Consider the following 17871-nt stretch of genomic DNA (forward strand, 5'->3'; position numbering starts at 1 on the left):
CATAGCATATACATATCTACATGCATAGCATAGACATATCTACATGCATACCATAGACGTATCTACATATGTATCTACATACATAGCATGTAAGTAGCTACATTTATAGCATATATATACATCTAGACATATGCATATATTTTAAGTATTTCTTTGTCTCCTTCCACTAGATTATAAGGCTCAGAAGGGAAGGGTTTTTTTTTTTTCTTGTTGTTGTTGTTTTGTTTTGTCTTTGTCTCGTTTTTTGTATTTTTTGTTCAGTGACATAACCCCAGCATCTAGAACAGATCTGGCTCACAATAGGCAAGGTTTCCCCAGCCCCATTTGGAAGAGGTACCTGGTCCTTCCTTCTCTCTCTCATTTAAAACTTTAAAAAAATTTTTTTTAAATGAACCATAAATACAGAAAAGCACATAAGTATCACTTAGTTAGTTATTTTAAAGTGTCTGCCTTAATAAAGGTCACTCAGTTCACGAAACAGAACTTTGCGGGGCATTCCGAAGGTCCATCCACGTCCCCTGCTCCAGTCATAATCGTCTCTCCCATCTCGTTAATCACTTCCCATTTCTTTATAGTTTTATCATCCACTTTAGACACTACAGTTTAGTCTTGCCCATTTTTTGCTAAGTTTGATTTGTCTTCTAAGTCTTTAGAAAAAATCTACAGGTTCTCTCTTTATCTCATTCCTTACAATTTACGTATTGAAGAGTATGTGCCCTTGACCTGTAGTCTTTCCCACTGTCTGGATTTTACTTTTTTTTCTTTTAATTTATTTTATTGAAGTATAGTTGATTTACAATGTTGTGTTAATTTCTGCTGTACAGCAAAGTAATTCAGTTATATATATATATATATATATATATATATATATATATATATATACTTTTTCATATTCTTTTCCATTTTGGTTTATCACAGGGTATTGAATATAGTTCCATGTGCTATATATAGTAGGACCTTGTTGTTTATCCTGGATTTTACTTTTGTATACTCATTCAATATCTTCTGTCCCCTGTGATTCTTGCAAATTGGGAACTGGATTCCTGGTCACACAGGTTTGGCCCCTTTGATAAGACTACAGACTTGTGTTCTTCCATCAGGAGATACATTTGTCTTTCCTTTTTGTGCTGTCAACTCCTAGATCCATTAATTCATTGAGAGTTGGAAAACGGTGATATTTTAATTCTATAATTTCTTTAAATTGTATTAGCTTGAATAATTTTATGATGTTTCCACTCACCTGATCTTGCAGTTCATGCAGGAAAGACAGAAAAAAAAAATTGTTTCTTTCCCTTTTTTCACTAGTTTGCAATACAACAGATCAGTTCCCTATCATCCACCAAAGGTTATCAACCCTTAAAAATGTCATTATAAACTCATAAAGTTTAAAATATTTGCTGGTTTTTGATCGACTGTTTTAACAATGATCCACACTAGGGCTAAAATTATTCCATCTTTGGACAGTGGAAGCTTCTTCAATGCAGTTTCTGAGTCCTTTAGAGGTACTAAGAAGCATGATGGCTTCTTCGCATTGTAGGACAAGAGGTTCCAGGCTTATCTTGCACATTTCCTGTCCCAGCCGTAGAATCAAACATATCTCCAAAATTAAAAAAACAAAAAACCCAACTGTGATATGTTACTTCCAGACCACAATCTGGCCCCTAGTTATGCTCACATATACTTATACTGGGTTGGAAATTCTTTCTAGGATTTCCCATATTTATATCTCCAATCCAGTATACCATCTTCCTTCTAGTTCTCATGTCTTCTTAAGCTCTTCTTGCTGTGAAAGTTTCTCAGACTTCCTTTGTTTTACTTTATTTTTTATTTTTTAACATCTTTATTGGAGTATAATTGCTTTACAATGGTGTGTTTGTTTCTGCTGTATAACAAAGTGAATCAGCTATACATATACATATATCCCCATATCTCCTCCCTCTGCGTTTCCCTCCCACCCTCCCTATCCCAGCCCTCTAGGTGGACACAAAGCACGGAGCTGATCTCCCTGTGCTATGCAGCTGCTTCCCACCAGCTATCTATTTTACATTTGATAGTGTATATATGTCCATGCCACTCTCTCACTTCATCCCAGCTTACCCTTCCCTCTCCTCGTGTCCTCAAGTCCATTCTCTACGTCTGCGTCTTTATTCCTGTCCTGCCCCTAGGTTCTTCAGAACCATTTTTTTTAGATTCCATATATGTGTGTTAGCATACGGTATTTGTTTTTCTCTTTCTGACTTCCTTTGTTTTAAATGACCTTGACCGTTTTGAGGAGTACTGGTCAGATATGTTGTAGAATGTCTTTCAGTTGGGATGTGTCTGATGTTTCCTCGTGATTAGGTTATGGGTTTTGGGGAGGAAGACCACAGAGCTCATCAACATGACATCGCTGCTGACGTGAACCTTTACCAGCTGGCTGGGGTAGTGTGTACCAGGCTTCTCCATATACCCCGCCATCCACGCTGTGGAAGTCACCTTCAGCATAGCCATACTTGAGGAGAGGGGCTTAAGTTCCACCTCACTGAGCACAGAGTATCTACATAAATTACTTGGATTTTTCCCCATGGGAAATCTGTCTGTTCTTCACCTTTTATTTATTCATTCAACCATTTATTTACATCAGTGAACCTATGGATATTTATTTTATATTTTGGGTTATAATCCAATACTATTTTTTTTATTTTCTTGCTCAAGTTGTTCCAGCTCTGGTTCTAGGGAGCTTTCCCTAGAACACATGGAAGTATGTCAAAGGGAGCTTTCCCTATGTCCCTTTGACATACTTCCATGTGTGTGTATGTTTTAATATTTCCTTCTTTTCTGGCCCTAAATGATGTTCCAGGCTCCTCTTGTATATTTACTACCCCAGACTTAGAATCAGCCAGCTCTCCAAGGAGCCCTGGTTCCTTATATTGGACATGGATATTAGAAATCAAGATCAGGGCTGTGCTCATTGCTTGATGTGGCGTTACTACTGAGGCATCATTGCTCCTGGGCGTTCTCTGCTGACAGAGCAAGGACACACATATGTGTATTCTAATCTGTGTCGATAAACATATCTGTGTTTATACAGACAGCCTATATCTAACTATATCTATAGTGAGCTAAACAAATTCATACTAATGTCTCCAACTCTAATCCTTTGTCATATGGATCATTCTAGCGTTTTCTCCTTGCTTATCTGTAGCCTTCTCCGTCAACAGTGAGAAACTTGACTCCGACAGTCTTCCATCCATTTACTTAACTGTTCAATTACAGTGCACACATACTGTGGTTCAGGTTGTTCACACATAGCTCCATGAGAAACACCTTTATCAGCTAACGCACAGTGCTACTGTGCAGCTCTTTTTGCGTTTAGTCCTCAAGAGTCCACGCATGTCCAAAGCTACTCAGGAACCACCTTTTCTCCCCACCCCCTTTGGGGAGGTTGTTTCACACTTTTAATACAGTTATGTTCTTTTATCGCAGTCTGATTTCATCATGGGTTTCCCTGAACTCGTAAACAATTTAAAAACATTTGTATGCATTAAGGTTTTCATTCTTTGCGCTGTAAAGTTCTATGGGATTTTACAAATGCATAGTATCACGTATACACCATTACAGTGTCATCCTGAATAGTTTCACCACCCTAAAAACATCTCCTGGGCTTCATCTATGCAATAATACTCTTCTTCCTCACTCCCCAAATAATATCCCCCTTCCCTTTGCATGCTCTCTGATTTTAATTGAGCATTTCATATGATTCCATTTTGTTTCCTTTCTTAGCATATCAATTTTATTTGTTTTAAAATTTCTTTAGTGTTTGCCCTAGAGTTTACGCTTTTGAAATTAATCTAGGTCTACCTTCAAATTATACTGTAGCACTTCATGTGTAATGGGGGTACCTGAAAACAAAGCATCCCCAATTCCTCCCTCACATGCCTTATTGATGCTGCTGTCATTCATTTCACTCATCCATATGTATAACCACTAAATACATCGTTATTGTTACTTTAAACAGTTATCTTTTAGATCAATTAAGAATATGAAGAAAACATTTTATTTAACTTCATTATTCCTTCTCTGAGGCTCTTCCTTTCTCTGCGTAGAGCAAGTTTCTGACCTACATCATTTTCCTTCTGTTTGAAGAACTATTTTTTTTTAAACATTTCTTGCAGGGAAGGTCATCTGGAAATGCCATTTTTATTTGTCTGATAAAGTCTTCATTTCTCTTTCGCTTTTGAAGCATACAGACTTCTAGGTTGGTGGCTCCAGCTCCGTTCTCTTCTTGCTTGCACAGTTTCTGATGAGAAGCACCGTGTAATTCTTCCTGTTCCTCTATAGGTAAGTAGTAACCCCCTCCCCATACGGCCCCGCACTGTGTCTTCCGTTAAGACTTTGTCTTTGGTTTTCTACAATTTGATTATGACATACTTAAGTGTGTTATTTATTTGTTTGGTTATTTATTTATTGTGTTTATCCTGCCTAGTGTTCCCTGAGGTTCCTGGTTCTGTGGTTTGGTGTCTGTCATTAATTTTAGAAAATCTTCAGACATTATTACTTCAAAGATGTTTTCTGCTCAGCTCTCCTTTTATCTCCTTCTGGTATTCCAATTATGCGTAAGTTATACCTTTTGGAATTGTCCCAGAGTTCTTGAATGCTTTGATCTTTACTTTTTTAATTTCATTTTTCTCTTTGCATTTCAATTTGGGAAGTTTCTATTGACGTATATGCAAGCTCACTGATTCTTTCCTTGGCCTTGTTGAATCTACTGATGTGCCCATCAAAGGCATTCGTTATTTCTATTATGGTGTTTTTGAGTTCTAGCATTTCTTTTTGACTTTTTCTTAGAGTTTCCAACTATTGGGTTGGAATATATTGCCCATCTTTCCTTGCATGGTGTCTACTTTCCCCGTTGGAACACTTGATGTGGTAATAATAGTTATTTCAAATTCTCTTTCTGATAATTTCAACAGCTGTGTCATAACTTGAGTCTAGTTCTGATGATTGCTTTGTCTCTTCTTCCCTTTTGACACGACTTGTAATTTTCTGTTGAAAACTGGTTATATTGTATCAGGTAATAGAAACTGAGGTGAATACACCTTTACTGTGAGGATTTATAAATATATTAATCTGGCTAGAGGTTGGGCTATGCTTGGTGTTTGCAGTACCTGTATGTACCAGTGACTCCAGATTCTTCTTGTTTCCTTGTGTTTGAACCGAACTCCCCTAAATACTGAGAGAGAATCTGGGTCTTGCAATTCTTTCAGCCGCAGCCCGCAAATAATATACTGGATTGTTGGTGTGGGGAGCAGGAGTGGGGCATGGGGCTTTGTCAATCCTTTAAATCTCCTTTTCGACTTTAAAATATTCTTCCTTTCCACCTTCTATTTCTCTTAAGGCATTATGTGCTATGTTTATGTGCCCTATGTTCCCTCGTATTAAGTCTTCATTTCTGAAATGTATCTTTCTTTTATTTTTATTTCCTTTTTGAACACTCTTCCCAAATCGCTAAGTTTTTTCTAATTCTGATTTAGGCTGTCATTTGTCATCTCTTAAATCACATTAAGGGTTTCAGTTCTTTTTGAAATAGTAGGTTAATGTTTTGTTATATGTTGTAGGCATGTCTTTTTGGAGTGCTTTCATTGCCTATCAGGATATTAATCTACTTTTAATTCTTGTTTTTCTTATAATAGCTTATTATGGGATTGTCATCAATACATTTTGTTGCTAATTTTTGTGTAAAATTAACTTGGTTGAACATTTATAAAGAGGTGCTGTTCGGGATAGTTTATTTTTTAACTCCACAGAGACTTCTTTAGTTGTTTTCACATAGTATTCAAAACATGATGGCTAGATTCCCTTTCCACTTTTACTTGGACCCTCCCTTCTTCATTATAACCCTATTGTGAGTAATTTTGATCCTATTCATACAGTTCCTTCCAGGGCCCTATCCTGGGAGGGAGGTTTGACTGGTCAGTTTTGGGAGTTCATAGTATCTGACAATTCTAGCTCTTTGGACCTTAACTGCAGACCTTTGCGCTCACCTGACGTTGGATTGGGCAAACCCCCTCCCACTTCCAATTGCTTTTGCAATTTGGCCCATGGCACTTCCCAGTGAATATCTGTTGGCGATACTGGGGCTCTTTTCTTCCCAGATATGACAGATGCCTACTTGTTTCTTTCCAATTCCTCCCACACAGATGCTGATATCACATCCAGTCTTGGGGCTCTTGGGAGATTGTCATTCCCATTTTTAAATTTATGGGTTTACCACATCACCTATTTTTGTTGTAAGTATGGTCCTTGAGGTTTTTGGTTTTATGCAGTTGCTCAGATATGTGGGAATTCTGAGAAATTCAGAAATGTACTACTTCTACCACCATCTTCCCTGAATCCCTTTTCTCCTTACATCCCTGCCAATCTGGAAAAGGTCAAGCATTGCCATTCCCTGACTGTCAGTTAACCTGAACGTCTTTCCTTCACAGACTCATGTTACAACCTTCCTCAAAAACCTTCAGGGTCTCCTTCCTGCTCCCAGATTCAATTCTAAATTCCTTACCAGAGCATGTGGACGTTGCACTCCTGCTGGTCATCTCCCTTTTCAGCCATGGCACCCACCACATCCTTGCACAAAGGCTTGACCCTTGAGTCTTCCATTTACTCACCATGCTACAAACACGAGGTCGTTCACATCTCTGTGCTTTTGCCTGCACTGTTTCCTAAGCTGGGAACACTCTTCCACTCTTTCTCCCTCATTCTACTCAGCTCAAAGCATCACCCCTTCTGCCAACTTTCTTTAAACCACCCAGGCAGAATGAATCACTGATGTTGGCACAAAGCAGTTAAGTAATTAAAAGCACAGACTGTCTCTGTGTTCAAATCCCAGCTCAGTCATTATATAGATGTGGATTAGAGTGCTGCCTTACTTATTGGTTATTTTTGAGGCTTTATTGAGACCATCTGTGCAAAGGATTTAGCACTCTCCTGGCATATAGTAAATGCTCAGTAACTGGAAGCCATTATTAACATCTCTCTCTCTCCCACTAAATTATATCTTAGAAGATGCAGACTTCCTCTTGCAAAATTATACCATCCTCAAGGGCTAGCAAGTTGCTTTGCTGGTATTAGACATTTAACTAATATTTGTTGATGTTATTTTTAACCACACGAAAGGGGGAAATTCCTGGTTAGTTTAGGGAGAAGGGAATTTATCTGAGAAAAGAGGCAAGGGTTACTTTACAGTGCAGAAGAGAGGAAAACACACGGTCATTGGACTAATCCAGAACTAGATTTAAATGCTGGCTCTGGCACCTGTAACCTGTATAATAAAAGTCTGTGTCTAATAGAGTCTTAAGGGTCCAGGCTGTAGAGCTAGACTTCCTGGGTTTGAATCCAGGCTGTAACATTTTTCAGCTGTGAGACTTTGGGCAACTTATTTCATTACTCTGGGCCTCAGTTCTCTCCTCTTTCAAGTGGGGATAATGACAGTACCTACCTCATAGGGTTGCCATGAGAATTAGGTGTGTCACTGTATATAAAGAATTTGGATCAGGGACTGGCCACATATATTTGTTTGTAGTATTATTAGAGTGCCAATTTTGCTGACCCTGGAAGCTATGATCCTGTATCTATGAACAACAAAGAGGTAATTAACAAAGGGACAAGTTAATGGTGATGGAGGGACTTACACTTACTTTCTGCATTCATGGGTGCAATGTCAAATAAAAGGGAGGCCTATGTTGATTTCGGCTGTTGTTTTTATTAAGATTGGGAAAAAGCTCTTGCCTTGGTAGAGTCATGAGATTATTATGCAGCGTAAGACAACCAGAACAGACCCTGATACTGTCAAATATTTTGCTATGAATCCTGGATCCCGTTATTGTAAATTCTGATCCCTTGAAAAGGTCAGCGGCTAGCTCCAGGTGAGGGCCCATCAGCTCACAAAGACATTTCATCCGATAACTTAGTCCCTTCATATTTACCTTGAGGAAGGAAGCAAACTTTGTATTGCCGTGATAAATAGAAGAACGATAAACGCACAGACCAAGTTTGATTTGAATACTTCGTCCCTCATTTGAGAATACTGTAATCAAAAAAAAAAAAAAAAAAGGAGAATGAATTACTTTGCAGCAGAGTTGGGCACTTGGAAGAGTTAAGTTTTACTAGTGTTTGGAGTTGGGGATAAACATCAAGAAGAGACAAGGCATTTAAATGTATATATTTTTAAAATTAAGAGGCATCCATATCTTAATAAAACCTTCACGGAGCATTATCTCCATCCCTCCCACCAGCCTTCCAGTGAGACCCCAGGGGTGAATACGATTCCCTTCATAGTAAAGGGGAACGTGAGAGGGACTTTGCATAAGCTTATAAACCAGTTCTCCTCCTCCCTCCCAACTAACATCACTTTAACAAAACAGAAGAGCACACATCCATATACACAGCAAATCAAATTCACATTGATATTCTTCATGAGTAAACTTTAAGTCATTTAAGGATCTTGCTCTTGTGGACACAGGGAAATTTTTGACCAGAGATTCTGCCTCTTTTTTCATAAAAAACAAATTCATGGAATCTTAGAATAGAAAACAGCCAAGGAAATCTCCAGCAAGGGCAGCTGTTTCATTTCGCACAAGAGAAACCAAAACTGATCGACCAATAGGCTTGATTGCCCTTCTGTTGTCTGCTCGAGGTGGCCCCGGGGAATGGTGGTAACTTTATTTTGATTATCCAGAGTACTCAGTAATTTCGTTGTCCAGCCTTAAAAGCTTCTGGAAGGTCAGCACTGAATGTGTATATACTTGCCTTAGTCCTGCCTAGTTTTCTGAACCATCTTCTAGTCACTGAGGAATAATTCAATTCCTTCAGAAGAAGAAAGGATTTTTAAAGCTGAAAAAGATCTTAAAATGAACCTAAACCAAGTCCTTCTTTTTACTTTAATGCCAGAGAGGTCTAGTAACTTGCCATAGATCACACAGCACAGAGCATTTTTGGGGGTGAGAACAGAAAGCTAAGCAACGGCTTTGGAACTATATGATCCCTGATTTGAATTTCACGGTTATTTTATAAAGGAAGCCAGTAAACAGAGCTATCCCAACATCTCAGGGTCTATGTCCCTAATACCAAGAGAAGGCTTTGGTCAGGTCAATGAAACAAAATTAGTCCAACTTGTTGATATGGGAGTCATAGTCAATGGTTACATGATTTTTATTCTCTTGCCTACTTCTTGGTGTGGTCTGGGTTTTAGACTGAGCTCACTGATCAATGTCATGGCTGTGATTTGGACAGTGGCAATGACAGGTAGCCGGTGAGATCCATGGGGGAAGCACAATGCTACTCAGAAATGGCACATTCATTGCTGTCTTAGGGCAATGCTTTGTCTACTCCCTGGTGTTGAGGCCTCTGCCGGTTTGCTGACAACCTGCTCCATATCTAGAGGGGAACATGCCCCTGAAAAATCACTGTAGCCATCTTCACTCCTGATAAAGCTACAGAAAATCCATGTTACTGATAGTTTTCAAGAGCCCTACCTAAGAACAGGGCACCATCAGAGAGACCCACACATACCAGCTTGAAGATAAATGAAGGAGCCACAAAGCAGTTAATTCAAAGAAAGATAAATGTCTGAATTCCTTCTAACAACCAATTGCACAAGATCTAATTATTCTTTGTTGGCTGTCTGCTTTCAAACCAGCTTGGTTATATAGATTTAATAATGAGATTTTAAGAACAACAATAATAATTTTTCATGTACCTAATCTCTCTCTTGCTCCTTTTCATCATCTTCATCTTTATCACCCTCCTCATCAACTCCTCATCACTACCATCATCACAGCATCTTGGAGTCATGATGGACCATTGCCTGTCCTTTCCATAACATCCCTGAGAACTACTCAAATGCCTGCTGATTATCATCAGATGACCTTTTCTGCTTTGTTGGTGGCAGTGGGGTTCTTTTCTCCGAGCTGGGGCAGGGCACCCTAGGGTTTCAAACACCCTCAACTTGAATACCCCTAGTGCCTAAGAGCTCATTCCTTTGCAAAAGGATTCCTTTCCATTTTGGGCTCATTCTCACTGTGGGAAGGTTTTTTTCCTATCGATCCCAAGCCTGAGTCTTGACTCCTTTCCTGAATGTTTTAACTGATGACTTAAAAAAAATGTCACATAATCATCATTTGTCCAGACTAAAGTTGCAACTGGTTTCATGTTGTTCACTTCCTTCGGAAGTCAAGCTGGTTGGTGACAAAGTATCTGCTGTACCTCCAGATCTTCCACTCTGTCAGTGTTTCACTGTGAGCAAAGCCAATTCCTTTTAACCTCACTTTTCTTATCTATCAAATGGGGGAATGAATACAATTCATAGGTTTTGCAGTGCTCTTCCATTTTACTGTATTTTATTATGCTAGAATTTAATAATAAATTCTGTTATTTTCAGGTTTGCACTCCAGTGCCTAGCACAGTCACAGAAAGGAATATTTGTGAAGATGAAACCAATCAAATACAAAATACTGGGTTTCATAATGGAGTGTACTTTGGAAATGTAAGGAGACAGAACTATGGAAAGAATATTCCTAACTGGCTCAGGATGAGATTGAGTGATGATTCATTTCACTTCCTCTTGACTTGTGACGATCTGATCACTCTGGTTCACAGCTATATTAAGTTACACGTGTTCTCCTTCCTGCCATAGGCAGACTCTTTATCTGGTCTCTGTTCTGTCCTCACTTGGTGCCACATATTCTTTTCTACCTTAGTGGTGAGCATGGACTAATCTAGGGCTAGACTACCTGGATGTGAATACCAGCTCCAACACTTACTAGCTATGTACCTTGGACAAATTTACTAAGTTTTCTGTGCCACAGTTGCCTCATCCAGAAAAAGGGGATAATAATAAAAACTATCTCATATGGGTTGCTGGGAGGATGAAATGAGTTAATATATGCAAAGTGCTTAGAGCAATCCTTACAGCACATGGTAACCTTACATAAGTGTTTACTATAATCAATTAATTATACATATTTTATTACTATACTTGTTACCTTTTTGAAGCCTGATTTTCAACCACAGTGTTGCTTTCTAGAATGCTGTCTTCTATTTCTCTGTACAAAATTATACCTTGTACTCAGTAGCGTCCCCCAAAGTATTGCTGACTGATTGGTCCATCAAGTTAGAAAAGATTCTTCAAAGGGGAATTATAATCTCGTATGCAGTCTTCTGTTTTAGGAAAAGACTTTGCCCTTATTCCTTCCCTTTCTTCCTAAAAGATCTTCCATCAGTGGGTGGAATTCTTCCTTCTCCAGGGATCTTTAGGAAAGCTGTCCTTGGAAATGACCTCTGGGCCCTTATAATTCATTGAGTCCTTGGTCTGTAAGAGGACTTGGCAACTGTATATGTTACAAATAAGGAACTTGAGAATCAGATAGGGGAAAGAGCTGGTCAAAGTCAATTAGGTGGTTGGTGGCAAAGTTCAGACAATAAGCCACATCTCCTGGCTCCTAGATCAGTGTCTTTGGGCAGGAAATGCCTAAAGACAGTAACTGAGCCAACTATAAATGGGATTAATACCAATTAAAAAGACCGTGCCACTTGGAACAAATTACAAATGCTTCCTTTGAGAGCTTAGATTCGAATTTTGATTATAGTCAGCCCTCTGTATCCAGGGGTTCCACATCAGATTCAACCAACCACAAATCAAAAATATTCGTGAAAAAAAACTCCAGAAAGTTCCCCAAATCAAAACTTGAACTTGCCACTCACCGGCACCTATTTGCATAGTACTTACACTGCATTTGCAACTATTAACATAGCATTTATATTGTACTAGGTATTACAAGTAAATTAGAGATTATTTGAAGTATATGCGAGGATGTGTATAGATTATATACAAATACTATGTCATTGTATATAAGGGATTTGAGTGTCTGTGGATTTTGGTATCTACGAGGGGGGTCCTGGAATCAAGGCCCTGCTGATACAGAGGAACAACTGTATTATTACTTTTCAATCTGTAAGGCTTTGGTTGATTCAGGAAATGGTCAAAATCTAGTGTAACAAATTGAGTAATAATGAGTAATATCTAGTGCAAGGTAAGCAATATGCTACATGCTTTATGTGGATGATCTCATTTAATTATCATAACAGCACTTTAAAGAAGATCCCATTTATCATATCGCCATTTTGCAGATAATGACTCTGAAGATTAGAATAATTGAGTAACTCAAGTAGGACCTCACAGATTGTAAGGAGGGAATCCAGAGAGTGCAAGGTCTCCTTGGCTGCACTAACTGCTGCCACTTTGCTATTTTCGAGGTAAAATCATCTTCACAAGGTGCATGATCATGTGTCCTGTTATATTTCAGTGATGTGGTTTACAATACAAAGAAAGAAAATGGGTTAAAAATTTGAGTCTATGTAAATCTTCATTAGAATGAAGGTGAAACATGATCTGGGCAAAGAATGGACCTCATAACCAGCCCATGAATTAGTTTAATAAATTGGCACTGCTGCATTTTCATGACTAATGAATGGCTCCTCAGCACAAAGCAATGCAATGTAAAGAACCCTTTTCTTAAGGCCTAGAGGAGTGAACAAATAACAGGGAAGAAAATAAAAGATACAGTGGATTTTATTAAATGCAACAGAATAAGAGGGACCACCGTCTTCAAATAATTAAAAAATTGTTTTTAAAATGAATATTCCTACTTGATTTGATCAGGTTGAGACTTGGGTTCCCTTCTAAGGAAGTGGAGCAGGAAGAACTTGTGTTCCATTTTGTTCATGTCTGTGGAGGTCGGCCCTGCATGCTCTTGAAAGGCATATTCATAAATGAACTCAGAGCCATGAGGATCTGTGGGTTCCTAGATCTGTCAAAAGGAAGCCTGGAACCCCAAGTGTGATCACACAAGGTAAAGCCCATTCTAGATTGTTCATCCACAGAGGTGTGACCAGGGAAGCTAGCTTGCAGAGGTGATGGACAGAGCTTCTAATTTGCTATGTTTCTTTGCCTGAGACATGCCCGGAAAATCTTCCTAGGTGGGTTGGAGGGAAATCACCCCGCTCTGTTAGATCCTCCTCTTCAACTATGAGCTAAAAGGTACTGACTAAATTCTAACATCCTTACCAGATGTAGAGGATGCTTCTAACCATAGCAATAATCTAGTTAATTGTCCAAACTACAATGATTCTGGTCTTTGTTTCAAGTGTGTATGTGGATTGAAAAATTTTATAGGTGGAATGGATTTTATCTGTCACCTTGGTCCAGCTCTTAGTAATGCTGATTTCACTCAGTAAAACCTCGCAGAAATGAGCCATTAACTCCTGCCTGAGTGTGATGGGGGAAATCAGCCCCTCACTTGAGAGCCCATTCCACCTTTGGATAAATCTAATTTGAAAAAAGATAATTTTCTAGCACATCTCTCATTAATATAAATTAATATGTTTGTTAAAGAAGAATCTCAACTGGGACAATCTGCTCATTTTGCATGAGTGAACGAAGGAATGTAACGTCTGTTCTGTTGAATTCATGCATTATGGAGAATGGCACTGGCTAGAGCTCCCTTAAATTAGACCATTTGGGTGAAAAGCAATTGCAATAAAAAAGCTAGGAACTAATTTTCAATAATTTCATATTTTGAAATAGAATAAATTCCCTATCCTGGTGTCTAGCGTCTAACCAAATCATTTTCAAGAACAATTCTACGAGTGACAGGTGTATCTGAGGAATGTCTCACTGGTATACGTCTTCCCAAGTAACTTGACCTTTGAACAAAGTAGATTTCCTCATATTTAGTAAACTCACAAGGTCATGCTAGCATGTATTTAAGATGGACAGCTTCAGAAGAATGAGGCTGGAAGGATGCCATCCCAGAGATGACATAAGACTCAATGATAATAAGTTATATAAATATTTTTGATAATGACAATATATGGTCTTCCTTGGTAGGGGGATGGATTGTCATAGGAGAATTCCCAAGCAGAACTTCATAAAGTTTCCAACCCACCATTCTCCCAGCTCACCCTCCTCCAAATCTCCCATCCTTGGGAGAAAAGACTCTTCCTTTCTTGACTGGCCCAGTCCCCCAACAGTGAGAGTGATAACTGTTCCTTTACTCCTTGCCTAGAAGCCCCTGGTTATAGGTGATGGTGATATCCACACATGAAACACTAGGATTACTTTAAGGGCTGAGCTGATGACCTTTAGGTTGAAATCATCATAATTCTATCATTCTACACTACATTATTATAGGTGAAATTGGTACTCCTGACTCTGAAAATGCTGGCTTTGTGGGACTGGAGCTAGCTAATTGGTCTGATGAAAAGATACAAGTGAAATGGCCCTTGATATCATTTGACTACCTAGAGGGTATAGAAATAGCAGGAATTTTACAAGGTAATATCAAGAATGTAAAGGAGTCTCACTTAGCTACTGTTTGAATAGGGATGGATTATTTTTTCCCCCTAAGTCTCTTTGAAGTCTGTCCTTCTTACCTGAAGGAGGTGGCCTAAATATTCTTAATATTCTGAGCCTTATTAGAGAAGTAAAACTCAAGAGTAACCTGAGCCTACAACAGAATAATTCCTTCAAAAGAATTTTTAAAAATAAGGTCATGAAAATGATCAGGAAGAGTCTAATTCAGATAAATGAGAGCGAACACCAAAGACCACTTGGTTCGATGTTCCACGTTCCTCTCCTCTGCATCTAAATAAGAAATGGTGTGTTTCAACAAATTCTGAACGTCTCCGAAAACAGACAAAAGTATTTTTCTCATTACCTAATTCCAGAATCCAACATCTTAATCCATCAGATTATTCATTCATTTGCCTAGCCTTCTTTGCTTTGCTGAAATTCCTCCTTAATTATTTTAGTCTACTCACTGTAACTCCAATAGGAGTTTATGGGAAGAAGAAACATTTCAAAGTCTGTGATACATTTTTCCTGAAATCTCTTAAGCCTCCACTTAGCTTTGACTTTCTTTATTAAAGATAGAGAAAACTGAGTGAAATTCTGAACAGAGATAAGAACCACTTATACTCAGCCAAAGGATTATCTAAAGGTTTCCTTGTGTGACAAATCCTTGTTTTTATGTGGTTACTGATGGAACAAAAGTAATATTAAATGAATGTTTTGAAAATTTTCAGCACCGAACTTGGTTCATAGCAAGCACTATCAATGGCCTATAGGTGTGTACTTGCTTAGGACACACCTTTATGTACTTATATAAATCTGTATTTATGAAAGTCACGACCCTGGTACACTGGGATACAAACACGTTAAGACTGCTCTCCCCACCACCCATTTTAATGAAGTAGTTTCTCTAAAGAAGCTCTAGAAGTGTAAGATTTATTTTAAGTGAGGGTGTAGCCTCACCCAGAATTGGATTGGCACAGAATTCATCAGGAGGAAAGGGAAAACAATAACTATTGCATTTATTCAAACATCTATTATATGAGTATTATGTATCTAATTTTCAGAACAATCCAATGAGGGGCAGGTAGTATGATCATTGTCATCTCACTGAGATCAAACACCTTGTCCTGCATCACCCAGCGAGTATCTAGCAGGAATTGGGTTCAAGTCATGTCTACTCAGTAATCAAGTATATGTTCCTTCCTCTGTCTTTTAGCAAAGACCAAACACTTGTGAAATAAATGAAGCTTTTTCATGTGTGCCGGGGTGTCCATCTGAGTGATGGAAAGCTACCAACTTGTCAGTATCCAATAATGATCGGTAAATTAATCCATTGCGCCCACTTCTATTTCCAAAGTGGGATTTGAACCAAGGTCTCTTTGACCCCCGAGCCTGACCTCCTGGGAGCATTGGGAGGCTTATGGAGACATTCCTTCTAGGCCTGTCTGAGGCCATGTTGGCCTTGAGTATGGACTTGGAAACTTCTGATGTGACCTGGTCTCTGAAGGCATGAAGCAAGTGACTAGCCCAAGTCCTAATGTGCCGTCAAGGACAGAGAAAGGTGGCTGACAACTCAGGACAACGGAATCCCAGAAGGGTTTTCTCAAAATGTAGATCCCCTTGCAAAATCAGAATCTTGGGGGCAGAGTGATGGGCAGGTACCTGCATTTTAAACAAGAGCCCTAGGTGATCCTCAAGTTTGAAAACTATTATCCTAGGACAAAGAGGCTTTTTATTGCTAAATTTGTAATATTGACAAAGGAGGCCTTGATTTCTCAAAGAAAAAAAATTCAGAATTTAACAGAAAGATATCAGCATTGAAAGAAGGAAGGAAATCTAATCGTCATTGATATGGTTTGATTTTAACACTTATCCCACTAGAATACCCACATCAAAACATAAATTTTCAATCAATTTTGAAGCATTTATTAAACATCTTAATCTTCAGTCAAGATGAGGAAGTTGCCTCATTCTGAGATGGTCACGCTGTTTTTGTAACACTAAGCTGAGTGAGGTCATTCCAAATAAGTGTTTTTATGTTATTAAGCTCTCTTAAGGCACTGAAAGTTTTGGGTTGGTTTCTCTGGCCTGGAAACATTCATAAATAATTATAATTAATTGCCTTCCCCATCCTAAGCTTCATTCAGAGTCTTGTCCTAGAAGAGAAATAAGGGCCAGAGGCTGAGAAATATCACCTTCTTGTTAAGTGTTCTGGGGTTAAGTTCTTCACTGTATAAAGAATACACACAAATCAATAAGACAGAGGTGAGCAGCGCCATAAAAGATGGCAATTAAGACAAAAGTTTAAGTCACACAATTAAGATAAATGGACAGATTGCACAATTAAGACAAGTGTGCAAATCACAAAAGAAGAAATATAAAGACCAAAACATAAAAAACACACAGAAACACATTCAACCTCCATAATAATTTTTTTTTTACATGGCAGGAAGATGCTGCTTGTATCTTATCAAGTTGGCAAGTTTTAAAAAGTACAGGCATAATTTTTGAGCATGATTTCAGAATGCACATCAAGTATTTTAAAATGTGCATTCTCATACCCATTCTTACGATTTTATCCTAAGAAAATAATTAAACATGGATGTATGATTTAACTATGACAATGGTCATTGCAACGCAATTTATAATTTATAATAGTGAAAAACTGAGAGGAAAAAAAAAGCCCAAAATGGTTAAAACATGCACTGGATTAGTATGCAGTTACAAAAATTATTTTGTAACTGAACATTTAATAATGTGGGGAAAAGCCCAAGCAAAAATGCTTAACACTATGTTACAAGGCACGATGTACAAAATGGTCCTGTTTTAATAGAAAAATTGCATAGGTAAGTATAAAGGATCATACTCATGAAAGACTAGCATGACAGATGCCAAAATGTTAACAATGGTTATCCAGGGTTGTAAGATTACAAAAGATGTCATTTTCTTCTTCTTGCCTTATATGCTTGGTATAAGCTCTTGCTAGTGAAAATGAATTAATTTTTTTTAGGAAGAAAAAGAATCATATATAGTAAAAGAAAAAATTCCAATATGATTGACAGTATTTGACAAACATGTCATGTTTCCTACATCTCTTTACCATAGTTCTAATTTTTGTTTGCCCCTGAGATCTGTCAGCTCCCTTAGGAAATTTTAGCTGGAAACTAAAGAAGGGCAGAGGATTCTTCTGTGAAATCTGGGAGGAACTGGAGGGGACCTTTAAGGACAGGATTAGGGCCCCTCCCCCATCCTGGGGTCTTCCCAGAGACCTCATGTGGTTGCAGGGAAGTGAAGATGTTGAGAAACACTAATTCTAACCTGGCCAAGGGCTAAGCCTTGGGTCACATGACTTGTCACCCACGTGATTTCGGAGTGAACGGAGGTGCTATTTATAATTACACTGAGAAAATGGATGTAAACCAGGCAAACTAGCACATGTGTTCATCATGACCCTAGGGAATTCACAACCTCATAGCACTGACTGC

The 17871-nt window shown here is 38.4% G+C and overlaps 1 protein-coding gene across 1 annotated transcript in view; it reads right to left on the bottom strand.

Moving 5' to 3' along the window:
* The window catches only part of ADCY8 (adenylate cyclase 8), a 230879-nt gene that overhangs the window by 67153 nt on the left and 145855 nt on the right, over positions 1–17871 (bottom strand). The window contains exon 9 of the mRNA XM_061172242.1: positions 7962–8062. Coding sequence (XP_061028225.1) covers positions 7962–8062 — 101 coding nt within the window. The remainder of the gene's footprint in view (positions 1–7961; positions 8063–17871) is intronic.

The sequence above is a fragment of the Eubalaena glacialis genome, chromosome 17 (genome assembly GCF_028564815.1).
Source record: "Eubalaena glacialis isolate mEubGla1 chromosome 17, mEubGla1.1.hap2.+ XY, whole genome shotgun sequence".
Classification (NCBI taxonomy): domain Eukaryota; kingdom Metazoa; phylum Chordata; class Mammalia; order Artiodactyla; family Balaenidae; genus Eubalaena; species Eubalaena glacialis.